Raw genomic sequence first — 13,962 nt, 5'->3', positions numbered from 1 at the left:
GGGAGAGAGAGAAACCCAAGAGTCATTCAGGGCATTGCACAGACCAGAGCACAGCAAGGGCACCTCTGCCTGCTCCAAGAACCTAAGGCCAAAGGGGAGGCAGCGGAAACTCTCCCCAATTCTGGGCTGTGCCATTCCCAAGTAGACACGGGGACTTGTGGCTTAGAGGCCCAGGTTTGGCTTCTCCTGGCACCTCCTGGTTGTGCATGGCAGGAATGGGACAGGCATTCCAGGAGATGGTGCCAAAGAGCTGCGACAGGGCCAAGAGGAAAGGCGCAGGAAGGAATGGGCGGTAGGAGTAACCCACCCAGACCGGCCACCCAGGGTGGTGGCTCCTCTTCCGGAGGCTGGGGACAGCACTTCCTCAGCTTGGGGCAAGGCCCACCCCTAAAGGGGCTGCCTTGCTGGCGAAGGCCCGGCAAAGGTGTGGGCCTGGCCAATGCAGAGTGGCACAGCAGGCATCAAGCCCTGCCTGGGATAGGGTCTGGAGGCAGGACCTGCCTCTTCCGGCACACCCACTGGAGGGAAAGGCCCAGAGGCTCTGAACTGTGCCTGGAGGCAAGTGAGTGTGGGAGAGGGAGAACTGGGTGGCAGACAGGGGTGTACCTCACCACCCATTCCCAGACCAGCTGGGATGACGGCCCGGAGCCTGCCACTGCCTCAGCTGTGCACTTGGAAGAAGGCAGTGTGCACATGGTGCAAGAGGCCTGGTGAGAAGCTGCCAGAGACCACAGTGAAAGTCCCCCAGACAGGGCTGCAACAGCCCAAGATGAGAAGGGATTTGCTAGTGGCCCAGAGATGCCACTCCTACCCCTCAGGAAGGTAAGAGACAGACAAGGGAGGTGCTTGTTAAAGCCTACCAGATGGCAGGGTCTTGCAGCTTGTCAAGACCTGGGAAAGCACACAGCTATGATAGAGACAGGAGCCCTAAAATCTTAAACCTTTAATTTTTGTTTTCACGCCTTCTTTTTGTTTCCATAAGGAAAAGAGAGCATAGCTCTGTCACCTGTACATTGGTCCGTGGCCCCTGGGCCGGGGCGGGTTCTGGGCCACCTGCCCACCACCTGGGGGGGCCTGGGCAACCAGAGGGTCCACATGCAGCCCCCAGGGCCGTGGCAGGGGGTGAGTCCTGCGGCCACCTTATTGCTGAGGTCCCGGTGGGGCGGAGCAGGTCATGCGGTGCCGAGTCGGTGGGCTAGGCGCACTGGCTAGGCAGCTCCTGGGAGATGAAGCGGCGCAGGCGCTCTAGGTACTGGCTATAAAGCTCAATGTCGTTGTGCCCAGCGCCCTCCACCCACAGCGGCTCCACAGCCTTGGGGCAGCGCTCATACAGCGCTAGCCCGTGTGAGAAGTCGATCACCTCATCCTCCGTGCCGTGGATGATGAGCACAGGTGAAGTGATCTTGGACACCTTCTCGATGCTGTGGGAGGGAAGTGGGGGCACAGTTAGACCTCAGTGCCCTATGCCCAGCCCACCCCCACTTCCCAGCAACCAGAGCTCACTTGGGGAATGCATCGAAGCAGTAGGTCTTCTTGGTATCCGGGAAGGCGACACGCATGCCCGACGTGAGCGGTGAGTGCAGAACCACGGCAGCACACTCGTAGCGTGAAGCTAGGTCCACTGTGGGCACCGTACCAATGCTCTGCCCATACAGGATGATGCTGTCCGGACTGATGCCATACCTGGTGGTGCCAGGACATGTCAACAGGGTCAGCAGGCTTCAGGCAGCTCCCAGGGTGCACAAGGCTAGGCCCAAGGCCCACGTGTCCTTTCCTCCCACTCCCCTCTGCCCCACAAAGAGGAATAGTATGACAGTTCCTCTAACGACTGGCTTCACAGGATTCAGTGAGAACCACCAGTGAGGGGACTGCAAAGCAGTAACCCCACCTCCTCTCTCTCTCCCCATACCAAATCTACTTCAGGCCTCCTTGTCCCTTGTCTTTTTCTTTTCTTTTTTTTTTTGTACTGTCCTTTGGTTTTCCTCAAGGCCGGCCCTCTACCACATGAGCCATAACACCGCTTCCCCTTGTCTTTTTCTTTCTTTTTTTCTCCCTCCCCCCCATAGTCCTGGGACTTGAACTTTTCTGCCAGGGCTGGCTTCAAACTGTGATCCTGAGTAGCTAGAATTATATAGACATGAGCCACCAGCACCTAGCTGTCCCTGTCTTTCTTTTTTTCCGTGGGTCATGGGGCTTGTACTTGGCCTGGGCGTTGTCCCTGAACTCTTCAGCTCAAGGCTACCACCCTACCCCTGGGCCTGGGCATTGTCTTACCCTTGAGCCAATCCCCACTTCCCATTTTCTAGAAATTAATTGGCTTAATCGGCAATAAGAGTCTCAGGTCCGGACCGGGAGTTTGGCCTAGTGGTTAAAGTGCTTGCCTAGCATGCATGAAGACCCGGGTTCGATTCCTTGGTACCACATACATAGAAAAAAGCCAGAAGTGGTGCTGAGGCTCAAGTGGTAGAGCGCTAGCCTTGAGAAAGTCCAAGGACAGTGCTCAGGCCCTGAGCTCAAGCCCAGGACTGGCAAAAAAAAAAAAAAAGAGTCTCAGGTCCTTGGGCCGGGAGTTTGGCCTAGTGGTTAAAGTGCTTGCCTAGCATGCATGAAGACCCGGGTTCGATTCCTCGGTACCAAATACATAGAAAAAAGCCGGAAGTGGTGCTGAGGCTCAAGTGGTAGAGCTCTAGCCTTGAGAAAGTCCAAGGACAGTGCTCAGGCCCTGAGCTCAAACCCAGGACTGGCAAAAAAAAAAAAAAAAAAAAAAGTTTATAAAAAGAGTCTCAGGTCCTTTTGTGTCTGACTTTGAACCTTGATCTTCAGATTTCAGCTTCCTGAGTAGCTAGGATTACAGGCATGAGCCATGGTGCCAGATTCCCTGTCTTTCTTGATTTGAAAGCCTATCCCAGTACATTCTTCAGGGTACCCCTTCTCTACCATCTCAGGAAGTAGAGGATTTAGGCAACCATATTCTGAATATCTCCACCTAGTTTGAAGTTCTTTGTGCCCGATTTGAGGCTTAATACAATTACTGTCCAATTGTAAGGCTGAGGACAGAGGATGGATGCCACTCTCCTTCCTTCTCACCCCACATAATGGTTTATAGGCACTAGGCAACTTTGCCAAAGCCAGCTTCCACTTTGGTGCACCTGCCGCTCCTTACCCCTAGCAGGTCATGGCAGCCTGCCTGTCCTGGCTGCGAGCGCCTAGCACTTCAGACTCCATCTCACATTTAGGCCTGTTTAGGAACAGGCAAAAACACCCATTTTGCCACTCTGCCCATGCTGGCCAGTCTAACTCCACCCTGTCTACCCAGTCCAGGCCAGACCCAAGATAGCCTGCTCCCAGCTCTGCCTCAGCCTCCCTGGTTTCTTGGTCACTGTGGCCACTGTTGTGCTGGGCATAAACCCAGCCCTGTCCCAAGCAGGAGCTACAACTGCCTCAGCTTTGGCCCATCCTCTCACATCCCCCAACTCAACCTTGTGAGTACAAGGGAAAAAGTCCTTGGAGGACCGCTGAGTCCACTATAGGTGTGACTGTTAGGCCACAGGCAGTGGATATAGAAGGGGCTAAGAGCTGGGCGCGGTGGCTCACACCTGTAATCCTACTCAGGAGGCTGAGATCTGAGGATCAAGGTTCAAAGCCAGCCTGGCCACAAAAGGACCTGAGACTCTTATCATCAATTAACCTCCAGAAAACAGGAAGTGGGGCTTGGCTTAAGGGTAGGGCAGTAGCCTACCTGAGCTGAAGAGCTCAGGTACAGTGCCCAGATCCAGTTCAAGCCCCATGACCCACAAAAGAAAAAGGGAGGGGGAGTGCTAAGAAAACTGAGGGTAGGGCAGGGAGTTTGGCCTAGTGGTAGAGTGCTTGCCAAGCATGCACAAAGACCTGGGTTTGATTTCTCAGTACTACATACGTAGGAAAAAAAGCCAGAAATGGTGCTGTGGCTCAAGTGTTTAGCCTTGAGAAAGCCCAAGGACAGTGTTCAGGCCCTGAGTTCAAGCCAGGACTGCCCCCCCAACACACACAAAAAAAACCCCAACTGAGGGCATGTGCTCTAGCACCGCAGTGGGAGGGCTCAGACACTTCCTCAGTGTCAGAGTGGAGCCAGGAGACCCACTCCCAGACTTGTAACAGGAGTGCTAGGTACATCACCAGGGCAACCAGGGCTGCAGACTTCCCAGAGCTGCATCTGAGTCCTGTGGGAGAAGGGGGACCAGGAGGAAAAAGGACCAAGCCAGGCAGCTTTAAGCAGGCATGAGGCTGCAGGTGGGTCATTCACATCTCACAGCAACAAAGATGCTGGGCAGTGAGTGCTCTGTCCATACCAAGGGCAGGATGTGCATCAGGGAGCCAGCATGACAACAGTGTGGGAGGCAGGATCTGAGCAAACCAGCAACTGGAGAAATCTGGAGTTGAGGCCCATGCCCATGAACTCAGGCATCAAGCCGCAGACAACTCATCTGCAAGCCCAACCTGCCCAGTGCTCATGGTGAGTGAGGCCCTGCTCTACAGTCAAGTGTACCTTCCTGCCAGTCCTCAACTACACCTCCTGGGCTCAGCATCCTCTCCCCACCTTCATGCCAGGTGGAGAAACCTCACCAAGAACCCAGGAGCAGCTGCTCACCCTCTTCTAAGGATTCTTGCAGGAGATACGCCTCCATTCCACACATGTGCCGAAGCCCCCTCTGATTCTGCTTGGTGCTATCACTTCCCTGAGGAACACCCAGGCAGGGAGATCCTGCCTGCCTGGGACCTCACCTGGTACGCAGTGCCTGCCAGGCAGCATCTATATCTGCATAGAGGTTCTTCTCAGAGGGCCGGCCTGAACTCACGCCGTAGCCGGAGTAGTCATAGGAGAAGACATTACAGCTGATGCGGGTCCCCAGGCCAATGTAGAAGCTGCTCATCTGACCCAGATCCACTGCGTTGCCATGAGAAAAGAGCACCGTGTACCTGCGGGACAAGGGAAGGCAGGAACCTAGTCTACAAGGAGGCCAACAACACCTGTCACCTCATCCTTCCAAGGAGGCCATGGAGCCAGCAAAGAAGGTGAGGCAGGATGTCCAGCTTCCCAGAAGGAAAGGCTGTGTAAGAGGCCTCTTCCTTTAGTAGACCCTCTTACCGTAGTGGTCCTGTCTGAAGGAACACTGTGGATCATCCTGGTGGACCTACCCAAAGAGCTCAGGGCTCTGCAACAGCCACTGACACCTTCAACCCCACTGGACAGCTGCCACTTCTAGTGTACAAGTTCTCCTGGAGGGGCCTATGCCACCCCTGGGGCTCAGAATTAGGGCTACAATGCTTGGCTGGTAGGCCTACCAATGCCCTGTTGAGTGCTAGGAGGAAGCCCCTTTCCCCTCAACCAATGAATAGGGAAAATTCTGTTCACAGGAGGCTGGGACAATCCTTGAGCCCTATAGCCAGCCAAGGACTTGTCCTTGGCTGACCAAGGGTAAGTGGCAGGCTGGCCCTGCCCAACAAGATTCTGCCAGTACCACCAGATATTTTGAAGGCTGTTGCTCTGCCTGTGCTTGGGTCCAGGGGAAAAAAAAAAAGTGGCAAGGCTGCCACTAAGGGGTTGGGCCACTGCATTCACCTAGCCTACCTGCCCTGAGGGGTAAGAGGAGTCACTCCTGGGACTCCCAAGTCCTCATCTAAAAGAGGAGCTGAGGGGCCTGGAGTTTAGCCTAGTGGTAGAGTGCTTGCCTGGCATGCACGAAAACCCAGGTTTGATTCCTTGGTACTACATACATAGACAAAGCCAGAAATGGTGCTGTGGCTCAAGTGGAAAAGACCTAGCCTTGAGGAAAAGACAGTGCTTAGGCCCTGAGTTCAAGGCCCAGGACTGGCTGAAGGGCCTCCCTAGAGCAGGTTACAAATGAAAGGGGCATAATGTTTCAAAAGAAGAACAGCACACTGTACCCATGCTGGATGACCTTCTACTCTCTAGTCTGACCCACTGGTCAGCTGCATCTAACTGTGCCAAGTGTGCCCTGGGCCAGCGCCTACTCCCACCCATCCCTGCACCCTTGACCTCTCACCTGGCACCGGGCACGCAGCGCACGTACATGCAGGAGATGCGGTTGCCGCGGGCACTCTTTGTCAGGAAGACCTCAATGGTATCGAGCTCCCGCTGGCTGTACTGGAAGTCAGCACGCTCAGTCAGGTGGATCTTCCAGCGCCCTGGGGTGCCAGCGGAAGTCCGCAGGGACCCGGAGGGGGCAGCCCCAGCCCCACAGGGCCCTGGCTCAGGCTCAGGTACCAGCGAGTACGTGGGCTCCGGTGGCAGAAAGGCGAGCTTGGCAGCGATGCGGCCGGGGCACGGTGGGCAGCAGAAGAGGCAGCAGAGTTCACTCACCGACAGGCCGTTCATGGCGGGTGCCGGGCCCCAAGCGGGGCCTCCTTTGGGAAGCCCACTAACAATGCCACCTGGCCTGGCTCAGCAGAGAAGATGCAGGGGTGCTCCGAGGAGGGGGCAGCGGGGAGGGTGCCTCCTGGGCTACTGCCCTAGACCAGAGCCCTGTTAGGAGGCTGCAGCCCAGCCCCATCGTGGTCCAAGACAAGCCCCCAGGAGCCACACAGCCACAGGTCTCCATGTTGTGCAGTGGGTAACCCTGCAGGAGACACCAAGATGTAGTAGGTTCCTTCCAGTAGGCTGGGGCCCTGCTTTGTACAGGTAGGAAGGTGTGTCCCCAAATCCCATGGATTCCTGATCCTCTTAGCTTCCTCCCCTACCCCCCACAACCTTTATCTCATCCTCCTGGCCTGGCCCAGCTCCAGTCCTTTGCAGATCACCAGGAATGCCCTATAGGGAGTACTGGTCATCAAATCCCTGCCTACTCCAGCCTCGCCAGCGCACAGTCTCTGCTCCAGATTCAGGGAGACCTCATTCCCCTTGGTCTTTTCCACACTGCTGCCCAGTCCTTTCCCCAGGTCCAGGTCTAGGCAAGGATTCATTGGCCTCCACCAAGTGACAGAGGCAGGCACAAGTATCAGACTGAAGGAACACAAATGCACACTGGACCCCATCCCGTTGTGGCACCAGGCCTGTTCACAGGCCCTTGGTATTCAGCAGAGGAAACAACAAACAACAGCTCTAGGAACAAAGACAGGATACAACCGAGACTCTGAAGGCCCCACTGAGCTAGGACAATAGCTCTTCCCTGTGCTTGAGGCCAGGCAGAATCACAGGTGCTGGCCAGGGGGACCTGAGACTCAATCCATGACCTTGGGCCAGTCACTGACCCTTCCCGGCCATTTCCTCACCTGCAAATTCAGATACGACCTGCCTCATGGAGAGTACATGAGAAGAGTGAAATGGTGAACAAGAAACCTAGCTTAGAGCTGCAGGACATCATGAAATGTGTCCAACTAACAAGAACTGAGGGGCAAAAGCAACATCCATCAGGTCCACAGCTGGCAAAGGAACATGAAGAAAACAGTTCTACAAAGATCTACCTCTGACTATGCTTTCCCTCCCAGACTGGAACAAGATGCTCACAGCTCCACATCAGACACAGAACACCTGCAGACACACTGGATTCTGAGTATAGCATTTGAAAACTACTAGACCTAGACATGGGTCAGAGGCAGATGGGGATATGTGTAGGTACACAAGGAGCTTTAGATCCAGACATAGCTCAGGGGCTCAGAAACACCTTGTAGATTTGAGACGTGGGGCCAGGGACTGGAGACAATCAGATCCAAGGACACACAAGGGGCAGATACAAGGAAGGCAACAAGGAATCAACTTTGAGGCAGAACATAATACTCATATTCAGCACTTTTCTTATGGGAGTCTAACCAGACTGTTCTCAAAAAAAAAAAAAAAAAAAAAGTAACTTTAGCTGGGTGCAGTGGCTCAAGTCTGTACTAGCTACTCAGGAGGCAGAGATCTGAGGATCCCAGTTCAAAGCCAGCCCGGGCACTAAAGTCTGTGAGACTCATCTCCAATTAACCACCAGAAAACTGAAAGCAGCACTGTGGCTCAAGGGGTAGGGCAATAGCCTTGAGCTGAAGAGCTCAGGGACAACGCCCAGTTCCAGAGTTCAAGTCCCACTACCGACGACAACAACAAAATGGGATCGACAGAAAACACTGGGAACACTTGCAGTTGTTATGACTGGGGTGCTTCTGGTATGGAGTGGGTGAAGGCCAGTGACCATGCTCTTAATACCTTGTGGTCCCCAGAACAGCCCTACTAGGAAATAATGCTTCGAAGAGTCTACAGTCTAGAAGATAGGCCTGGCTGATAGGAAACAGGAAGGAGGCCCCGAGGCCTCCTAAATTGACATGAGTGTCAATTTTTTCTTTTTCTTTCTTTTTTTCTTTTCTCTCTCTGTGTTCCCCCCACTTTTTTGCCAGTCCTGGGGCTTGAACTCAGGGCCTGGGCACTGTCCCTGAGATTCAATTTCGCTCAAGTCTAGCACTCTACCACATGAGCCAAAGCACCACTTCAGGCCTTTTCTGTTTATGTGGTACTGAGGAATCAAACTCAAGGCTTCATACACCTTAGCAAAGCACTCAGCCACTATGCCACATTTCCAGTCCCTTTCTTTCTTTCTTTTTTTTTTTTTTGTTGGTCATGGGACCTGAATTCTGGGCCTGGGCACTGACCCTGAGCTCTTCAGCTCAGGACTGCTGTCCTACCCCTTGAGACAAAGTGCCATTTCTAGTTTTCTGGTAATTAATTGGAGATGAGTTTCATGGACTTCTTAGTGCCCAGGCTGGCTTTGAACCAGGATCCTCAGATCTCAGCCTCCTGAGTAGCTAGGATTACAGATGTGAGCCACCACACTGGGCTTGCTTGCTTGCTTGCTTGCTTGCTTTTTTTTGCCAGTCCCAAGGCTTGAATTCAGGGCCTGAGCACTATCCTTGGACTTTCTCAAGGTTAGAGCTCTACCACTTGAGTCACAGTACCACTTCTGGCTTTTTCTATGTATGTGGTACCAAGGAATTGAACCCCAGTCTTCATGCATGCTAGGCAAGCACTCTACCACTAGGCCAAATTCCCATCCTCAACTTTTTTTTTTTTTTTTTCTTCCCAATCCTGGGGCTTGAACCCTGGGCCTGGGTGCTATCCTTGACCTTTTTTTGCTCAAGGCTACAGCTCTACCACCTAAGCCACAGTGTCATATCAGGCTTTTTCGAGTTGTTTACTGGAGATAGAGTCTCAATGGACATTGCTGCCCAGGCTGGCTTTGAATCATGATCCTCAGATCTCAGCCTCTTGAGAAGCTAGTACTACAGGTATGAGGCACCCGCACCTGGTGAACGTCAACTCTTAACACTAACTTCCATATTCTAGGTCCCATCCCCCAAATCCCTAGGCTTGCTGTCATCCAACATTCCCACCTGGTCCCTATCTCCATTTCTGTACTTACCAGCTTTCTTTCGTTAGTCGCCTCTCAAACAGCATCACCTCAACCCAGTTCATTCTCCACAGTTGCCCATAGCACAAATCTCATCCCACTACCTCTCTTTTGGGGTACCCTGTAGCCCCTCACTACTCTCAAGAAGATTACATCCCAGGCAGTGTCCATCCAGTGGTTCAACGCCTGTAACTCTAGCTATTTAGGAGGCTAAGATCTGAGGATCGCAGTTCAAAGCCAACTCTGACAGAAAAGTCCATGAGAGGCTGGATGTTGATGGTTGTAATCCTAGCTACTGAGGAGGCTGAGATCTGAGGATTGCTAGCCTCTGCAGGAATAGTCTGTGAGACTCATTTCCAATAAATGGCACTGTGACTCAAGTGGGAGAGCGCTAGCCTTGTAAAAGAAGCTCAATAACAGCCTAGCACTGTAGTTCAAGCTCTAGGAGCAGCAAAGAGAAAAAAGAAAGGGGCCAGGGGGTTTGGCCTAGTGGTAAAGTGCTTGCCTAGCATGCATGAAGACTGGGGTTCAATTCCTTGGTACCACATATGTAGGGGGGAAAAAAGCCAGAAGTGGTACTGTGGCCCAAGTGGTATCTAGCCTTGAGAAAGTCCAAGGACAGTGCTCAGACCCTGAGCTCAAGCCCATGACTTGAAAAAAAGAAAAAGGAAAAAGGGCCAGGAGTGTGGCCTAGTGATAGAGTCCTTGCCTAACATGCATGAAGCCCTGGGTTCAACTCCTTGATATCATATATACAGAAAAGGCCAGAAGTGGTGCTATAACTCAAAGTATAGATTACTAGCCTGAGCAAAAAAAAAAGAAGCAGCAGCAGCTCAGGGACAGTGCGCAGGCTTTGAGTTCAAGCCCCAGGACTAGCAAAAAAAAAAAAAAAAGTCCACAAGACTTTTCTTTTCTCCAAGTAAGCAGCAAAACACCAGAAGTAGAGCTGTGGCCCCAGTGGTAGAGTACTAATCTTGAGAGAAAAAGCTATGGGACAGTGCCTAGGCACTGAATCAAGCCCCGGTACTCGCAAAAGAAAAGAAAAAGATCACTAGGAGCAAGTGGCTCACACCTATAATGCTAGCTAACCAGAAGAATGAAATCAGAGGACTGTGGTTCAACGTCAGGCCTAACAGAAAAGCCCCCAGGAGACTCTTACCTCCAATTTACCACTCAAAAACTGCAAGTGGAGATGTGGCTCAACGTGTAGAGCCCTAGCCTTGAGTGAAAGGTTCAGGAACAGAGCCCAGGCCCTGAGTTCAAGCTCCATGACCAACAATAGAAAGAAGCAAGCAAGCAAGCAAGGAGAGGGGGAGAGAGGGGAGAGGGGAGAGAGAGAGACAGACAGAAAGAGATCACATCCTGCTAGACCTTAGCCAAGCTCTGGGTCTCACTCATCTTGTACTATACCCCCTCCTATCTCAAGGCTTCAGTTTCCTATTAGCTACACAGTAATCAACTCAGAACAATCAGCACACAGAACAGCCACTCCCAAACTCAATGATTGACTCTTCCTCACTGGATCAGATCTCATGTTGTCCAGTGCCAAGTCCTTTGCACTGGGTTAGGCTAACCCTAAACATGAGCTAAAAAATTCCAGCTTCATATACACAGCACCGGCTGCCAATTCCCATGTGCAAATAGATCTCTGCCCCTCAACGACAACCACCACGCAGGCAAGACTAGTGTGTATACTGTACCGAATAGTAGTTTGTTGACTAGCAAGAGCAAAGGGAAAGCCACAGGAGAAGACCAGAGTCTCTTTGGTCTGGAACTCTGAAAGGGCAAGGGTCCTGGTGTCTTCTTGGAGAGCCACAGACATCGGAGATTTCTTGCATCATATTAGTAAGTCAATCTGGGCAGTGCACTCCAGAGGCCTCACTTACCGGACACAAACCCCAAGCACCCCAACTACTGGTGCCTACCAGCACATAACTAGGCACCCTTTCAAGTCAGGCCCTACACCATCACTGGCAGAGGACCAACAAGTAATCAGGCAACTGCAACACTAAGACGACCTACATAGGCAGGACTGTTATGGCACCTCACTAAGCCAGCCAGCCAGTGAGGAAGCTTCCTGGAGGAAGACACAGGCAGAAGGATGCAGAAAAGTGACTAGGTGAGAACAAAGGACAGGAGGAAGACTAAGTAAGGTCTAAACCCAGAAGTGACAGATAATTCCAAGTACTGTAGGGTCCTGACTAGAGAACACGGTAGCAGGACAAGTGAGAAAGCGGTCCCAGAAGAAACCAGGGCCTGTGTCAGCAGCGCCCCCGAGCCCCTGAGTTAGTACTTCATCCTGAGGAAAAATAGCTATGGAGGAGTTCTGAACCCGGAGAGAAATCTAGGTGAAAGGCTATGGAGTGAACTGTACCTAGAGAACAGACTGGATCTAGAGGCTCGAGAGCTGACTCGCGGGGGTCCCAGCCCACAGGAAGAGCCTGACAAGGGGCAGAGGAGGCCGCTGGATGGCCGAAGAGGACTGGTGGAAGGAGTCCGTCCGGGCAACAGCAGGATGGGGGGCAGAAGGAGTCTGCGGCTCGGCCAGGACACTCCCCAAAGCCAGGGCCACGTCTCCAAAAGGATAGGCGGGTCGCCTCACGGCAAGGGCTGGCAGACAGAGGCCAAGGGCTTGGCTGCCGGTCGCGACACGTCCTAGCCCCCAGTCCTGGGACTGGGGCTAAGACCCGCGGCCTTCCCGAGAATGCGTGGATTTTTAGGGACTAGTAACCCAGCTGCGACAACCGCGCGACCGGGCACGGCTTCCCAAACGGCCAGGGCCCACACCTACGCGGCCCTGCCCGCCACTCACCACCCGGGTGCCCGCTCCCCGGCCTCGGGACCGCGCTCCATGGCTCCCAGAGACCCGCCGGTGCGACTGTCGGCCCCGCGGCGCCCAGGCCCGGCCTTCTGCGCCGCCGCCACCGCCGAGGCTAACCTGCGGGCGGAAATCAGCCTCGCTCTGCAACCGCCCCGGAAGTGACGCCAGGTATGCGCGAGAACACAGGCACGCCGGGCGTTCTGAAGGTGGGAACTGGAGTGGGGGCGGGACTTGTGTTCGGGGGCGTGGCCTAGTCCGGTGGGCGGGGTCTACTCTGGTTGTTCATTCATTCACTCCTTCCTTCCCTCTCTAGCTCCGGGACCTAAAATTGATTGGAGGAGTGGGGAGGGGTAAAGTACCCTTTAAAAATAATTATGGGGGGGCCAGGAGTTCGGCCTAGTGGCAGAGTGCTTGCCTAGCATGCACAAAGACCCGGGTTCAATTCCTTGGTACCACATACATAGAAAAAAGCCAGAAGTGGTGCTGTGGCTCAAGTGGTAGAGCTCTAGCCTTGAGAAAGTCCAAGGACAGTGCTCAGGCCCTGAGCCCAAGCCCAGGACTGGCAAAATTAATTAATTAATTAATTAATTAATTATAGGGAATGAAAGCCAGGAGCCAGTGGTTCGCACCTGTAATCCTAGCTACTTAGGAGGCTGAAATCGGAGCTTCTCAGTTTGAAGCCAGCCTGGGCAGGAAAGTTCTTGAGACTCTTATGTCCAATCAACTACCAAAAAGAAAGTGAGAAGTGGAACTGTGGTTCAAGTGGTAGGGCGCTAGACTTCAGGAAAAGAAGTTGAGGCAGGGGTGTGTGGGGGAGCTGGGATCCTAGCCTAGTGGCAGAGTGCTCACCTAGCATGCATGAAGCCCTGGGTTCAATTCCTCAATACCACATACACAGAAAAAGGACAGTACCCAGTCTCCCGAGTTCAAGCTCCATGACTGGCAAAAAAATAAAAGTTCTAGACAGCACCCAGGCCTTGACTGAGTTCAATCTCCAGTATGAGCACCAGAAAGAAGAAAAAAGAAAGGAGAGGAAGAAGGAAGCAAACAAGAACAAGGACAAAGAGGAGGAGAAGAAAAAGGAGAGAGAGAGAGAGAGAGAGAGAGAGAGAGAGAGAGAGAGAGAGAGAGAGAGAGAAAGGGAGAGAAGGAAGGAAGGAAGGAAGGAAGGAAGGAAGGAAGGAAGGAAGGAAGGAAGGAAGGGCACCCCTGCCCAGAATTCAGGTCTCACGACCAATGAAAGAAGGAAAAAAGAAAGAAAGAAAGAAAGAAAGAAAGAAAGAAAGAAAGAAAGAAAGAAAGAAAAAGGCACTTGCCAGGAGTTTGGCCTAGTGGAACAGTGCTTTCAGGTTCAATTCCACATACATAGAAAAAGCCAGAAGTGGTGCTGTGGCTCAAGTGGTAGAGCTCATCAGGCCCTGAGCTCAAGCCTGGGACTGGCCAAAAACAGAAGAAAAGAAAGACAGGTACAAGTCATGGGCACACAACTGTGTTTTACTTTTTGAGTATAATTTCATGTTTTTGTGAGAGCTAGTCTATAACTGAGATTCTCCACACTCCAACTCCCAAGTAGTTGGGATTATAGGTATAAGCCACCACACCCAGCCTCACCCCATTCATTTTATCTCAAGGTACTTGCCACAATTATTTTGAGGTTTTTTTAAAAAAAATTATTGTCCCTTTCTCCTGACCTTTCATCAGACCATCCTCCCAGGGCAGAGACCATGTATTTGTCACCACTATGTCCCCAGCTGTCCTCCATGCTGC

At 52.7% G+C, this 13,962-nt stretch overlaps 1 protein-coding gene across 2 annotated transcripts; it reads right to left on the bottom strand.

Annotated features, from left to right (window-relative positions):
* Positions 1–928: 928 nt before the first annotated feature.
* Positions 929–12,337, bottom strand: Abhd17a (abhydrolase domain containing 17A, depalmitoylase). Of its 2 annotated transcripts, none has more exons than XM_090338976.1 (5): positions 12,187–12,337; positions 6,045–6,617; positions 4,762–4,956; positions 1,504–1,683; positions 929–1,421 (listed from the first exon to the last, which is right to left on the bottom strand). In XM_090338976.1, the coding sequence occupies exons 2-5, from the start codon at positions 6,374–6,376 to the stop codon at positions 1,196–1,198; spliced, it is 933 nt and encodes a 310-aa protein (XP_090195102.1). In that variant the 5' UTR covers positions 6,377–6,617; positions 12,187–12,337; the 3' UTR covers positions 929–1,195. The 2 variants fall into 2 exon arrangements, with proteins under 2 accessions (XP_090195102.1, XP_090195108.1); XM_090338982.1 differs by lacking the exon at positions 12,187–12,337 and adding an exon at positions 11,749–12,157.
* Positions 12,338–13,962: the final 1,625 nt, after the last annotated feature.

This window comes from Megascapheus bottae, chromosome 1 (assembly GCF_031878675.1).
Source record: "Megascapheus bottae isolate mThoBot1 chromosome 1, mThoBot2.hap1, whole genome shotgun sequence".
Lineage (NCBI taxonomy): Eukaryota > Metazoa > Chordata > Mammalia > Rodentia > Geomyidae > Megascapheus > Megascapheus bottae.
Note: the sequence above shows the minus strand (reverse complement) of the source record. Positions and strands in the feature narration are given on the sequence as shown.